Below are 16,591 nucleotides of genomic sequence, written 5' to 3' on the forward strand. Positions count from 1 at the left end.
GATTGCTTTGAATGGCTTTCGAGGGGTGGCTCAGCCAATCAGAGACAGTGCTTGATGCACCAATCACAGCCATTCAATTAATTAATCAGAGCAATCTCTTTTCAATCCCCGTTACCAGCAGGAGATCTTCTGTCGGTGCTGACAACTGCACGGAAGCATGAAAATTGTGGCAATCGAGCGGCTGTCTGTGCCTGTGTGAGCGGTCCTTTTGAAAACAATGGGAGTGTTGCACTGCGATTAGCACTGTGTTGAAAGCGCCTCACTAATTGCAGTAAAAAGCGACTGTGTAAGGGGGCCTCATAGTTTTAAATTCTGGGCCTCTGGGGAGAATGATTGTTTATTTCTCTCCCTTTGCTGCAAAGCTGGAAGCTCCAGGCACCGAGACTGCAGCAGGCTTGGGTCTTTTCCCCTTCATGAGCCCAACCTCTACACTCCACCACCAGATATACAGAGACCAGCTGAGATCTAACAATCCCCCTCGCTCCCTCTGAACTGCTGCAGAAGACAATGCCAACTATAGGAGCTGAGCGCCAGCCAATATCATGCTTCCCAGCCCAGTGGCAGTGCAGCGTCTGAGGAGCAGGACCTCAGTCGAGGAGACAGCATGGTAGAAAAATAACCTTGTCACAGGGCTCTACCATCTCCTCACTACGCATGGCTAGAAACCCAATACAGTTACCACAGGGGGAGACTAACAATTAGTAACCTGAGTTACCTTAAAGGGGTTGTCCGGCCACACAGGGTAAAATTTTTTATAATGCTGCTGCTTCCCTTTCAGTAAGGATAGTAACACACAGCATACAGGGGCTCAAACCGGCAGGCAGATCAGCTGCAATGTCAGTTTCTTACCTTAGAATCTGATGTTCACTGCAGCTTTCAAAGATGGCGCCTCTGTGCTGCCTTCCCACAATGCTCTGCACTCTCCCTCTTCTGTGTGCGCGCTCCCGATGGTAGTAAGAGACATGAAAAGGCAGGATTTCATGGCCTCCCTCAGCTCACGTCCTAGCCCCGCCCACGACATGCCCACCTCTATTGAACTGCTCTACAGGCTCTCCCCGCCCAGGCCCCGCCCCCTGCTGCATACTATACTCAGAGGGGTTGTAGCCAGGGGACACTTATACACTCATGGTTCAGGATAAAATCCTGACATGAGTGTATAGTGAATGGAGAGGGGCTGGGGAGAGCCGAGAGAACACTCTCCTGCAGCCCCCCACTGCAAGGCTACCTACTGCCCCCCCACCCTGCTAAAGTAAAGTAAAACAAAACATTTCCCCACACACACATTACCTCATAGTGCCCCTCCCATAGCGACCCCCCCCTCACAATGACCCCCCCCCCCGACTTCTGTCAGCCGGGTCCCTGCACACACACACACATCACTGCACCCCCCCCCCTTGCACACATCCATCCATCCATCCATCTCTCCCTCTCCACCCCCCCTTTCCCCCGGGACTTCTGACAGCCGGGTCTCCAGACACCACGAACACACACACACACATCATTGCACCCCCCCCCATTGCACACATCCATCTATCCATCCATCTCTCCCTCTCCACCCTACCCCCCCCCCCCCCCCCCGTCAGAGCCCGCCCCTCCACTCATTCTTACCTTGGAGATGAAGAGCCAGCAGCCACGCCTCCCCTGCAGGCAGAACTGAGCTTCCCAGCGGCTGAAGTTCTTCTGCACATGCGCAGAGCTGTGCTGGAGAAGCGTGTCCCCGTCATCCCGACAAGAAGAGGACAAGAGACTTGTCGGAACCCATGGCAACCGAGGAGCAACACAGGGGGGGGGGCATCCCAAAAGGTAAGTGAATAACTTCTGTTTGCCTAATTTACAATGCACAATGTATATTACAAAGTGCATTGTATTGGGCAAACAGAAGTAATGAGACCTAATGTTTATGGCCGGACAACCCCTTTAAGTCCTGTTTTGTCACTCGTGACACCAACGTTCTGTCCTCTGCAGCAGATCACTCTGGTAGAATTAATTAGCCCACACTAGGAACATTCGGTCCTGCCCGTTTACTTAAAACTTTTTTAATTAAGGCCAATCAAACAGTCTTTGTACAGAAACAATTTGTAGTGTTGAAGCAGTGAGGATTCTTGGGGCATTTGCATAATCCACAGTCTAAGTTATCTGCTGCATCTTTCTCCTGGCAAAACTCTCTCTCCACTGTCATACACTCACTCTTCTGCTAAGAAGTGGTTTCTATTTCTCCGGATACATGCAGTACCTGCACTGTACACCCATGCGTTTCCACCATTTCCGGGCTTTTACTCTCTTCAAGACCAGCGACCATGTGGAGGGTCCCTAGAATGGCTGAGCCCAAACACGAGCAGCAGACCATCGCTTGGTTTCTTCCATCTCTCCGCTCACCAACCGCCTTCTGACTCTTGCTCACTGGACTCCCATTAGCAGGCTCTCTTTGACTTCTACTCGCTCCTACTTCCTACTCCCGACTCTTACAGACCTATATCTCTCTGCATCATGTGCACACATTTTGACACACACAAATTGATACATTTTCTAGACAACACCAGACATTAAGCCTTTCATGTCTGCAAACTCCAATACACATAAATCTGATGCATTCCACAAACAAGACGATAACACAAGACAGACATAAAACATGTATTCTGAAATGCTGGAGGGAACCCCAAACTCTGGGTCACTACAGTAGCACAGTTGAAAATAAGCCTCACCCATCTGGGACCAGACATTTGCATAAGTAAGAGGCGTAACTCCTAACGCTTGAGCAAGGTGAGGGCTTCCTTCTGTGTCACTCCGGGCACCTCTGCCAGCGCTCGCTGCTGTAGGCCACCGCTGTATATAACGTAGTGAAAGTACAGCTGGAGGACAAGGTGTAGGCCGTGGTTCTCCAGATAGCTCTGGTGGCTATATAAGCAGGTCCACCCACAGCTGCCATCAACCTGGCCAAATGAACACTGTAGATAGAAACATAAAATGTTTTGATACACCTTAGAATTCATTGTGTTTACTCACAGATCACAAGTTGTCCAAGCCCTGAGTCAGCAAAGTGGCCCCAATAATGTTACCTCCACGCTGATTCACAGTTGGGATGAGGTTTTGGTGATGATATGCAGTTTTGACAGCCTGTTTGTAAATTTGTACCTCTCCTGTGTCTTGTGGGTCAGCTTAAGTTCACTTTCATTTGACTGTATTACTGCCTCATTTATGCATCTGTAATATGGATGAGGGTCCTAGCCAGATTGCTGGTATCCTGACCTGAACGCTAAGCATCATGGAAATCTAGAGCATCTTTGTCCCACCTTAACACAAAATCTTGTCAATGTATTAACATATGCATACAAATAACCAGACGGACCATTGTTTTTTGATGAAAATATGCAGACTTCCTGTGTATTCACTGTGCATTTGCACTGACCCATTTACTTCCATGGCTTATTTTGGTGTATAATACACCAAAATAAGCCATGGGGTTGGGGGCGTGGCGTGGCTTGGCTGTTGAAGTGAATGGTTGTCTGACTATAGAGCCACCAAGGCTCCATAGAGACTCCAAAGCTGTAAAACACCGCTTTTTTTGTGAAATCCAATGCTCTTTCAAAGGCCAGTCTAACATAAGCGTATTTGAACTGCGTATTACATGCACGATGTATGAATGTATAATACACGGTGCATCGCGGCAATTCAAATACACTGATTTTTGCTGTTACACCCACACTAACATTTTTTCATTGTGTAAAATATGCTCGTAAAAAACAGCGCAGCATGTTCTATTTTACGGTGTATCACATGCGAGACAGCCCTATTACTCTCTATGGGTGTGTATGAACGGCATTTATACGCAATATCGGAAAGTGACAAAGGGAAATTAAAGGAAAAAAAAGGAAACCTGGAATCCTATACATGACAGCTTGTGTGAGATACGCTGTTATACGCAGGCAAAAATCCCTGCCATACGCAGTGATATGACGATCCAGACTGCAGTAAAACGCTGCATTTTATACTACGGCCGTTTGAGCCTGGCTAAAGGAAAATAGTTATATCTGTTATTTCTCCTTTTGCTTCAGGCAAAACTCCTACTTGGCATCAAACCCCGGGGCTGTTACATCAACATGTGATCCTGAACTACCGGCCAATATAAATATATGCAGAACGTGTTTACTCCTTCCTCATTAAACTAAAGTATCTTAATGTTGGCAGAGTGTTGGCATCATGATTTTCGCTCTGTGTACAGATGTAGCAGACATTCACTTAGAATTTAAAGTGTTCTGATAACTTAAATGTAATGTAAAACAATGCTGTAAATGGAGTTTTATACCATGATGCAACAGCCATGTTGACAATTGCTACATTTGTACTTATAGGGCAGTATCTGTGTATTGTGCCACTAGCGACAGATCTGAGGAAGGGGACGGTGTGGCTCTGAAACGTGTAGTTTTTATTGTCTCCAGCCTTAGTAGAGAAGCTGATACTTTCCTATATGTGATGCATGCGGCTCTGTCATCTGTGTTCTCTTCTGCATTGAGATCCCGGATGAGCCCAGTGGAGTACAGCGAGCCATCCGAGCACAGCAAACAGGCACCACCCTGTGAAGAGCCTGTGAACACATTGCTGTGTTCTGACATGGCTATCTCAGATGAGCTGCTCCACTGACAGCACCTTTGATAACAACCTCAGGCTTCACATGTAGAGTGTTTGTTTCTGCATGATCGCACCCCATTCAGCATTCCAAAAAATAGGGATCATGCATTTATGCTTGTCAGTAATACAAGGAGTTTCCACCGAGCACCTGCAGAATATCATTGGGGTGGACTGAGCATTCAGGGTGCTTTAGTAGAAAAACGGGATGCTTTTTAAATTTTTCATGTTTTTTTCTCAATTCTTTACTCTTTGTTGTGGAATAAATTGTGCATTATTAATTAGGTGAAAATCTAGCATTTTTGTAAAAAGTATATTTTTTGAGAATTTAGCCATGTGCACACATCTTGGAATGGAGTTGGTAAAATAGATCATATTTAGATTTTAAGGCCAGGAGGCATACTGTTTCTACTTGAGGACAGTGAATAGTGCCAAGTAGGCGTAGAGAGACTTATAGGCCATGCAATGCTTTCCTGGGAAATATGGTAGACACATGGAAAATAGTATTATGCCACTGTACCGCTGCCTATTAAAAGGTAATTTCCTTATAAGTCAATGTCCAACTTTCTTACAGACCTTGCAACATAACATGCAACTTAACGCTGTCGTCAAACAGAAACAGTACCCCTCCCAATTCATAACCCAACCTTTATCATATTACTCAGCCAACACAAACCCTACTGTGCACTGATGAGGGGCAAGTACCCTGAAACAGCTGTATGTACATGGCTAGCTTTCTGTTATGCAGAAGATTATGGTTTGTCTTACTTTATATCCTTAGCCATGTTGCAAGACCTGTTAGAAGGTTGGACATTGACTTATAAGGATGCTGACATTCTACGTTAATAGATGGCACTATAGTGGCATTATATTTTTTCCAATTTACATACATTTTAAATAGTATTTGCTATATATTTGTATTTTCCAGTAAGGATTTACTATATATATATATATATAAATACAATTTATTTTGAGATCATAGTACTACAAAGATGTTTCAAGTAATTCCATTCTATTCTTCTGTTTCAGATGTCGCCCTACGACTTTAATACTGCAAAGCTGGCAAATGCTGTGAACGACATCACCTTGTCACTAGCCAAAGAGCTTTCACAAGCCTATCACAATAATATGGAAATTCTGGCTGTAGTTGCAGTCTGCTACATAATGTGGAAATGTCTTAATTTGCTGAGTGGATGTTACCGTTTCATAAAACATCAAATCTTCCCTCGTATTTTTAGCAATACCAAAACAATACTGCAATATGGAGAGTGGGCAGTAGTCACTGGTAAGTGAGAATGGTAGGGAATATACAGAATATCTTTATAATTTATTCATTTTATATGGGCATTTGAATTTATAAAGGATTATTTTGTAATAGAAACTTAAAAGTTCCATGAAAATTATACTGAAATCCCTGAATAAATCCATTTTAAATGTATTCCACTTGGTCATCATGCAGAAGATGATGAATGAGTCTGGACTAGTAGGCTTCCTGCATACACCATAAAGCTGTGTGTACAGATCCTTTATGGCTACATAGTGTCTCTATGGTTCCTTATTATGTTGACTTAGGCACTGCAATCCATGATGAAATGCCTCCTTGTATCCTGATACCTATACTTCGCACACACATATCTACTACATCCATCTTGATTCCCACAAATGAAACACACAGGTCTACTACATGCATCCTGATTTACACACACAGCCATACTACATTCATCCTGATCCCCAGACATGACACAAACAGCTCTACTACATCCATCCTGATTCCCACACATATCACACACACAGCTTTACTATATCCATCCTGATTCCCACACATTACACACAGCTCTACTAACCCATCCTAATTCTCAGAAATTGCACACAGAGCTCTACTGCATCTATCCTGATTCCCATACATCGCACACCCAGCTCTACTATATCCATCATGATTCCCACAAATGATGCACACACCTCTACTACATGCATCCTGATTCACACACACAGCCATACTTCATTCATCTTGATTCCCAGACATGATGCAAACAGCTCTACTACATCCATCCCAATTCACACGCATTACTCAAACAGCTCTACTACATACATCCTGATTCCCACACATTACACACACAGCTGTAGTACATCTACATCCATCCTGATTTCCAGCACAGCAGACTCCTGAATACAGTGATCAGCCCCTGATCATGTGATCCCTGACTCCACCCACACAGGTGATCACATAATGGTGACATCATCACAGCTGCTGTCAGCTTATCCAGTACACAGTACTTTCTACCAAACTGCAGAATGGCTCCTCCTACAGCAGTGCTGGTCACATTCAAGTGACATCACCTCAGGTCCTTCAGCTCACCGAATCTCTGTGGTGGCGGTAGGAGGATGTCTCCTGTCGGGACCACTAAGTTGTGTCTGAGATAATAACGGCTTACTTGTATTTTCATTTTGTTATTTTTTCCTCCCCTTCCAAGGTCCCTAACTTTGTTTTTCTTTTGTCAGTCAGGCTTTGTGTTTTATATATGCTGTAAGACCTGCGATGATGTCATCATGGCAGGAGCATGAGAAACACCCACACACATACATATTAACAGACAAGTGGTCGTTAGTAGTTTGATCAGTAATATCGCAATGTGCATGATGAACGTAATAAGATTTATACCCAGGACTGTGACTGTAACAAGGGGGCATTTTCTACATCTAACGGAAAGAAGGTTTCTACACCAACATAGAAGGGGGTTCTTTACTGTAAGAGCAGTGAGACTATCGAGCTCTTCGCCTGAGGACGTAGTGATGGTGAACTCGCTAAAAAAAAGTACAAGATAGGCCTGGATGTCTCTCTTGACAGATACAATATTACATGTTATAGTCACTGACTACTTCAGAAGGATTGTTGATCCAAGAAATTATTCTGATGGACATTGGGTGAGGAAGGTTTTTTGCCTTCCTCTGGATCAACATTGAAGGAAAATAGCTGAACTAGATGGACATATGTGTATTTCCAGCCTTACAAACTGTTATGTTAGGAATGTTGTGGTCTGTGTGTTGAGAACAGTTTTAAAATGCTTTAATCTGGTAAATATTCATCTTTTCATACAGTAAAAATGTGGTGTGTGTTTTTTTTTCCCCCCAGGAGCTTCAGATGGTATTGGCAAAGCCTACGCCGAGGAGTTGGCCAGTCATGGTGTAAACATCATCTTATTAGGCCGCAGCACTGAAAAGCTCCAAAATGTGTCTGAATCCATATCTTCAACCTACAGAGTGAAAACTCGTTTCATAGTTGCCGATTTCAGCAAAGGCCCAGAGGTCTTCGAGCCCATTAAGGAGGCTCTGAGAGATGTAGATGTTGGGATTCTGGTGAACAATGCAGGAGTATTTTATGAGTATCCAACCTACCTCCTTGAAGTACCAGAAGAAAAAAGTTTGGAGATCATCAATGTCAACATTACCGCTGCTATAATGATGGTTTATGTAGTGCTGCCTGGTATGTTACAACGGAAGAGGGGAGCAATAATCAATGTGGCCTCAGCATTAAGTTATAAACCTTTGCCCCTGGGAACAGTGTATGTTGCCTCCAAGGTATTTTTTTTAAGCTATAAACCTTAATCTGATTAGTGTTTTATGTCACAATAGATGTGATAACGTTTGTGTGCACTGGTCCCTTTTGTTTCTCTGGTAAAGAAAAGAGTGCCATACATTGTGATAATGTGTGATTGTTCTCATTGAGAGAAACCAAGTAATCTTGTAGATATGATGCCTTTTAATGGCTAACAAATGCATGATGTTACAGCGAGCAAGCTTTCGGGATATCTCGCCCCCTTCATCAGCCTATTGAATCTTTTTTATATTGTGATTCACTCTATCTATTGCAAATGTAAAAGTATAAGTTCTTGTTAAATAAAGTCATGGGACTGTACATGTATGAATGCTTCATGCACCTGGCAAAGCCTGTACTGTGGTACACAAAGTCTCTACAGTTCCCTGTTACAGATCCATTAGCACTCCCATGAGTCTCCATATGGTATCTCTGTATAGCACTGTATTTTCCCCTAGAAACAATGCATCTCTATAGGGAGAATGACTTCATAATACGACAATAAATAGAACATACCAAAATTGTTCTTATATGAAACTTGTGAGAAAAATATCTGTGCCTCCTTGTTACATTGCAGTGTAAAAGGAACCCTCAAGTCCCTGGACAAAATTTATCTTGGGAGTGTTATATTACCTGGTGCCTTCCTTTTCTCTCCTGGATCTTCTTGTTTCTGAGGGTCCTCTTCATTCTTACAACATGGCCATGGCACTCTGGTAAACCACTCGATGCAAACTGTTCCTTGGTAGTCAGTGCATGGTGCTTCTTGATTGGCATGTGCTGTTCATGTGAGCAGCACTGGCCAATCAGAGCAGTGTGTGATATCTTAGACTACCAATGCACCACGAGTGCCCATTGTACATTATGTAGCCTAAGGATCACAGCGAACATCTTGCACATATGAAAAGTAGCCTCAGGAGCAGCAAATGAACCGAGAAGAGGACAAACCTCATATGATATAACTCTTCACCTCCAGTCTCAAGACAAATTTTAAAGAAAGGAGACAGCCATAGGGTATACCTGGCTAAACAAACAATTACCAAGAAAATTGCCAGAGGCAAGAGAAGAGCCTAATGGTTATACCCTCCCAAACACAAAATAATAAATTGCATACTTTATTAACACATATGTGCTAAAAACAGTACAAAGAAACTTTAAAACAAAGGAGTAGGTGGCTGAACTAGATCTCGACTATGTCCATAAAGGAACTAAGTGTATGTTAGCTAGGTATTAAAGCGTACCTGAGGCTTCAAGACATTTTCAAAAGCAGCCCAGATCCTCACTGGATGCTGTTTTTGTGCTGTTTGCACCCAGTTTGAGCTCTATTATTCAGTTTTCTATGTAGATTTTCCTATCTTTCTGCTGCCCTGCTGTTTGCAGGTGGAGGGGTGTTCTAAGCCAGCATTTCTGCTGGTACTGTATTGGCCACAACTTCCTCTCTCACACTTTCCATGCTGCCTTGCATGTCCCTGCTCCAATCAGCTGCAAGGCAGTATCTAAATGTCTGGCCCTCTGTTGCATGTAGTAACTAGAATGTCTCCATGTCCCTGTTACTAGAGAAGCCATATCCCTAATGACAGGCAGTGGTTTGCAAAAGTGCTGGAAGGGAGACCCCTGGTCGCAGTACTTCAAACTTGATTTTCAGTGGCAAAACCGAAAAACTATTTATGCAAGTATATTACAAGATTAATGATTACACAAAGGCTGTTAGATGAGCAGATGTTGTATGACGAGTTAGTGTCCATCTAAGTCTCAGTTCAAACTTTGCTACAGCTGTACACTTATCTGGACTATGTTACTGCATGAGTTATCGTTTACTTCATAATTTTAGGTATGTGTTTTGTAACACTATTTCATAGATTTATATACAGTAGTCAATTCTATCTTTTCTTTCAGGCTTTTCTGGAGAGGTTCACCAGCTCTTTGCAATATGAATATGCTTCCCAGGGAATATTTATACAGAACCTGACTCCTTTTGTTGTGGTCACAAAGATGGTAGAGTTTGCTGAAGGCTTCAGGAAAAAGTCCTTGTTGGTACTACTAGCGAAAGAGTATGTGTACAGTGCTGTAAGAACAATCGGAGTATCACTGAATACAACAGGACACTGGTCTCACTCCATCCAGGTAAATATGGTGAATGTCAGATAAGGACAAAAAGGGAACACAGAGACATTAAACAGGTATTACCATCATATTCATCAATGTTCTTCGTGTCTAATAAGTGAAATGGAGCACTTGTGTCCAAAACACAGTGCTGCAGGAGATGTCTTGTCTATTCTAATCTCACTGTGTACAGCTAGGTGTCAAGAAGACTACCTCCAGGCCACTGCTCTTCAATTCATCTCAATAGGAGGACTTCTGGGCATGCTCAGTAACTCACAAACCATTCTACTGAGGACAGAAGATTGTCTCTGTTTAAAGGGTATGTCCAGTTGTAAACCATTGATGGCTTAGCATCAGGAAAGGTCATCAATAGTAGATTGGCAGGGATCTATTGCCTATTGCAGGAAGCAGACCGCTCCATTCCCACTGCAGAGGTCAGTCTTGGTATTACACGCCCTTATTCACTTCATTAGGAACTTTGCCTGTAATACCAAACCTGGCCACTGCAGTGGGAACAGAGCTGTCAGCTTCCTGCAAAAATCAGCTCAGTGCATGAGCATACAGGCCCAGCGAACAGCTGATCAGCATGGGTCCCAAGCAGCAGGTCCCCACGGATCTACTATTGATGGCCTATTATAAATAGAACCGGACAACCCCTTTAAAGAGCTGCTGCGCACTTATCAGGCCTATCAGTGTGCTCTAAGTGCCTGTTATTTGTATGTAAATTACAGAAATAACAGTCCAGACTGTAAAGCCTGCAGCCTCCACATCTGGGCGTTGAGACAGTGGAGACAAACAGCAGTGGCGAATATCAAAGGTTATTTAGCCTGTTTTCCTCTGATGGATATAACTTATACCCACACATTATGATCTGCTGAAAAAGCTTACGTTGTTTTTCTGTCTGTTGTATTTGGCGTTGTAACTAACGCTACTGGAAATTCGAAAAAAATTTGAAGCCAAGCTTTGAACTTCTGAGCTGTTCTGAGTCAAACATAGAAGATACTGGACAAATAAGTATGGGCAGTTTTCTCTAACTAGAACTTAGTTAAAGAGTACTTGTACTTTCAGAAAACTTTCGACATGTCATAAGTTTTGATCAGTGGAGGTCCCACTGCTGAGACACCCACTGATTGCTAGAATAAGGAGCTGCAGCGCTTACCTGGGTGAGCGCTGTACCCCCTCGGCTATGTTGGCTAGTTTTCGGCTGCTTCCGGCATCAAAGAGATGAATAGAAGCTTTCTATACTTCATATTGTAATAACAAAAATAAGGATTTTTCTAATGAAACCTTTTTTCAGTTATCCTTAGGATGCTGGATGCCAGAATGTCTTTGGGTGCTTTTGTGGACCTTTCTATGCAAGAAATTTCGAGCAGAGTACCTATCCAGGAAAAAACATATCTGAGATACACAGATCTTCATCCAAGTTTATTTTTCATCGTTTGTTAAAGGGGTTCTGTCATTAGAAAAAAATCAATATTTACCTATTCTTTCAAAGGCCATCTTCTTACTGCATCTTCTCCCCGACAATCTTCTCCTGGGTCCTGCAGCCCGTCCTCTGAGTCACTGCACCTCCAGCCGGCCGATACTTCTTCTTCTGGTGATGAAGCATCCATTCCCTGCAGTTTCCTTCCTGCAAGGCATTGTACTCTACATCACTAGTGACGTTCATAGCCTAGCAGGGAGTGCCGAGCTACTGCCCAGACTGGGCATGCTTGCTGTATCGCTGCAATAGCATATGAACACTCGCAGCAAGACAGTGCGCATGCGCAGTCTCAGCAATAAATTGGCAATCCTTGCTATTAGGAGATGGAAATGCATTCTATATATTAAGCCTTATACTCATAAGGCAACTTGAATGGTATATAACATCAAGTCAGACTATAAATATAATAAGGCCCTTGATTAAGGTGACTTGAATGGTATATAACATCAAGTCAGGCTATAAATATAATAAGGCCCTTGATTATCATGAGACACACTTTATTCTAAAGTGTGTCTCATGATACGTCACAGGCCTGGAATGCGGATAGGGGGCCTTGATGCACATCACACCCCTGGAATGCGGAATGGGCCTCCACCATTCGCCAGATGACGGACAGCTGGTGCGCCGAAGGGGGAGGGTCAAAAGTCATGGGAAGGGGGCGTGGCACCTGTCACTTTCCAAAAGTGGGTGGCTTGATATAAGGTATGGACAGTATACTACTCACATGCTCCCCAAATGCTTCTACTGAGTTTAGACGCAGAAAAGGCATTCAGTAAAGTGTCATGGCCTTTCCTACAATCCACCTTACAAAAGAGACTCTTTGGCGCAAATTTTTGTAACTTTGTCGGATATATTCAGAACAACACCTCAACAACCTAGACAATCAACGAACACAACATGCAGCTCATAGCCTATGGGAGAGACCTAGAAGAGAACCGGAAGAAGACTCCCCACTGGATGCTGATTGGTCTCTGGACGTTCAGTGAGAGAATCGTTGCGGGAAACTTCTCTAACGCCACTTATACACCAGACTGGTGTAATAATTGTTAGTGTTTCTAGTAAAATTGGTTTTCTTCTGGTATTCAAAATGTATGCAGAACGTATTAAGCCTCTGTATCAGATTGATAGTCATGTTGCCTTGATTATCTCTTGAGAGGTTAATAACTTGTGGTTCAAGTACTTCTACTTTGCTGTGAATACATTTCTTTCTCAGCACATTCTATAGTGAGCAGGATCAGAGCAAATGAGATTTTGTTAAGCATACGTTCAAATTGGTTACAAAATCCAAATCTTTGCAGAACAAGGTAGGTTGTAAACTTGAACTGAGGCCACTCAGGACCCGGTTACTGCAGAAATATTCAGTAGCTGTTGTTAGCTATTTAATTATTCACGTCCCTCGTTGACCTTAAAGGAGAGCTTCCTCCATGTTTTTCGATTTTGCACTGCTTCTTTCAGTTGTGTGATATCTGTGTATCACAGTATCAGCTTTGACAGTATCAGCCATCGTGTTCTTTGGCAGCTAGGTCCTCTTTTGCCACTGATCTGTCCAAGCATTATAGATTTTTTTGGTGACCCTGCATGCATTAAATAGCCAAATTCCGTGAACCTGATCCCGATCATCTTGCCTTCCAGCGATATATCAGGTCTTAGACGATTCAGGACTTCTCTATTTGTTACTCTCGCCCTCCAGGGTATACGGAGCAGCTTTTACCAGCACTACAGCTCAAACGCATCAATCCTCCTTTTTTTCGCAGTAGAGCTTTCACATCCTTTCCTACGGGGAAAACAATGATTTTCACTATCCTTCATATAGTTGGTATGCCTATATCCCTACTTTTCCAGATTTCTGTCCATGTTTAGCATTGTGCTTCGCCCCAATGCTATCCTATGTTGTATCTGGCATAGATTCTCCATCCTGGTGAATTTTGAAACAAGGAAGATAAAGTCTTGCACACAGTCTATGGTCTCAATGCCGCTTATGATTTGAATTTGGCAACTTTTTGCAATCATCATAATTTTTGTCTTTTTTAAATTCTTTAAATTCAGGTAGAGTCCATCACCAAATATTCAGTAAGGAATCACCAAATGTTACTAGAGCAATTCTCTTCTTAAGTTTTTCTAAAGTGTCTAAGTTCCTCTGCTGGCCGCTATTTCGGCAGATGAAAGTGTGCTTTGCTGCTTTTCTCAATATAAGGCCACAACTACTTCAAGACGCTCTGTGTCGCCCCTCTGCCTTACTGTTTACTACATCACACTGAACAGGGCTGTGTCGCACTCCCAAGAGGGCTGCTGGTCTTTCTACCACTATTACAATGGGCTACACAGCTAATCAGAGTTCTTTTCTGGAAGCTTTCTGATGTGTATATTCTCTTAATAGCTAGTAGCTAAGCTGCTATCATAAGTAAGAGGGGAGCAGGGTACTGTGGTGTCCCAAATGACCACTCAGGACACAAGCTGAGGAGTTGGGAAGGTAGAGTTGTCCCTTGTCACGATGGCTCTTACCAGACTCCTCCCCGGAGGGACAGACTGAACCTCAGCCCAAGTACCACTAGGACTCTTCTGGACAATCCTGGGACAGGAATGGCCTATAAACATGTGGTGAACTGTAGATTTGTCATGTGACGCCACCATTCCTTATTCACGGGAATGAACTTTGGCGGAGAAATGAAGGAAGTTCACACACAATTAACTTTAGTACCTCAGTTCCTGGGAACGGTCAGGGGCTGGCAAAGCTTTACTGGTATTTTGACAGTATGCAGCGTAAAACACACCAATGTAGGTAGGACAGAAGATTCAAGGTCACGGAAGAAGCTCAGGATATCGGTCTTGCAGTCCACAATATCTGTCAGGTACCGGTCCTGGAAGGAGAACTCTCCAGAGGAGGATAGGGGTAGGGTCACTCCACTCACTTGTTACAGACTTAAATCTCTGCATGGCAGACTCCACCCTCTTCACTCAGCTCTCTCTCTCTTTCTCCTCCATCTTCACCACATGAGGGTTGAAGGTACGCCCCATGCGGCGGGCACTCTTTCTCAGGAACCCAGAAGATGGAACTCAGACTCCAAAAGAAAGACCACACCTTGCTCTCAGGCACTCATACTTATAGAGTGTAGCATACCATGTGACAGGACATAAATTGATACTTTTTCCAGACATATCCCAGCCACATCCAGACATTAACTCTTCACTTGCTGCAGCTGTGCAATACACATAACAAGACTAGACATTTTGCACATTGCATCTACACAAAAGACATGACATTTATGACATTTATGGAGGAGCCAGAAATGGGTGTTTCGGGCCACTACAGTACTACTTACTCCTCTTACTGATAGAGCAACAGCCTTAGATAGGAGGTGTATTTTAGACTTCCTTTGATGCCTAGACTACTATGTAGCTAAGCGAGGGTTACTGGTCATAGCTGTACCCTATGGGAAGAGAGCTAAATATACAGTCAACAATGAGGAAAATAAATACCAGTCTCCTGACTAGACAGCCACTGCTGACTGAGCTAGTGGAATTGTTCCTTTGGGAGTTGCCAGCCTTGGTTCTTTCCAGGTTTCACATGTGTCCTCATTTTCAATGTACTATGTAAAACCTTGGACATTACTCCTGTGCATATTTAAAAGCTCCAGTATGCACTACCACAAATACAAAGCCAGAAGCATTTTAGCTACATAAAAAACAACAAAAGGTGTAATAAAACATGCATGCCAGAAAGCCAAAGAGTTAAATGATGTAACCGAAAAAGATGTCTATGTTGTGATGTGATCCAACATAGCATGATTATATTTATCTAATCATATAGATGAGTTTAGAAGAAGACATGCTATGAACTGTCCATATTTGTAATATATTTATTTAAAAATGTATCACCTCCATTACAGAGAGCAAACTACACAAGCGCTGCATTGGCATATGAATAAACAAAGAAAATATTAGGAACAATTTTTTACTGCAAGTTTTATTAGATAAAAGGCAAGAGGGAGTTTTTCAGGTACACTGAGGACATCTTGTGAGCAAGAGGAGTACTGCACACTTAATGTTATATGGGCTGATCAAATGTACGCCAAGGCAGGTTTGGAAAAATGCAGAGTAAGGCCGACAGCACACGGGTGGATTTGCATTGCGAAATCCAGAGCAGGCGTCCACCTCCAGATTCCATCGCAAATACCGCCCATAGGTAAAACAAAAAAAAAAGTTTGGCACTGTGTTAGTCAGTAGAGGAAAATCTGATTGTTCTCAGAAAGAGAAATCAAGTAATCTTGTAGATATGATACCTCTTAATGGCTAACAAAAATACATGATGTTACATCAAGCTTTTGGATCTTCTATGAACCCTTCATCAGGCTTGATGAAGCTTATTTGGATGGGGCACATATATTTACATATACAAATGCAGCGAGGAAACCCCTCTTGATCTAAATATAAATGTTCACACACAGAAATTTGAGACTGATTTGCACTTAAAACTTAAAACACTACCAGACAAGCTTTCACATCCTTTCCTATGGAGAAAGCGATTATTTTCACTATCCTGTGTTGGGTTGTTATGCCGATATCCCTACTTCTCCAGATTTTTGTCCATGTTTAGCTTCGTGCTTTGCCCCAATGCTATCCTATGTTGTATCTGGCAAAAAAATAAAAATAAAAACACCTTTCTCCCTTTACTTTGTAAAAAATGAAAAACAAAAATTACACAGGTGATATCCCTGCGTTCGTAAAAAGTTAGTACATTATTTAATCCCTTAATGACACAGCCCACTTTTTTTTCCCTTTTCGTTTTTTCCTCC

The 16,591-nt window shown here is 42.8% G+C and overlaps 1 protein-coding gene across 3 annotated transcripts in view; it reads left to right on the top strand.

The window, feature by feature from the left end:
- The window catches only part of LOC136582680 (hydroxysteroid dehydrogenase-like protein 1), a 29,163-nt gene extending 16,275 nt beyond the window's left edge, over positions 1 to 12,888 (top strand). For all 3 annotated transcript variants that reach the window (XM_066583865.1, XM_066583864.1, XM_066583863.1), the window contains 4 exons: positions 5,653 to 5,908; positions 7,754 to 8,199; positions 10,109 to 10,336; positions 11,613 to 12,888. In XM_066583865.1, the coding sequence (XP_066439962.1) occupies positions 5,653 to 5,908; positions 7,754 to 8,199; positions 10,109 to 10,336; positions 11,613 to 11,717 (1,035 nt within the window). In that variant the 3' untranslated portion in view covers positions 11,718 to 12,888. The remainder of the gene's footprint in view (positions 1 to 5,652; positions 5,909 to 7,753; positions 8,200 to 10,108; positions 10,337 to 11,612) is intronic.
- The last annotated feature ends 3,703 nt before the right edge of the window (positions 12,889 to 16,591 follow it).

The sequence above is a fragment of the Eleutherodactylus coqui genome, chromosome 11 (assembly GCF_035609145.1).
Source record: "Eleutherodactylus coqui strain aEleCoq1 chromosome 11, aEleCoq1.hap1, whole genome shotgun sequence".
NCBI classification, from domain to species: Eukaryota; Metazoa; Chordata; class Amphibia; order Anura; family Eleutherodactylidae; genus Eleutherodactylus; species Eleutherodactylus coqui.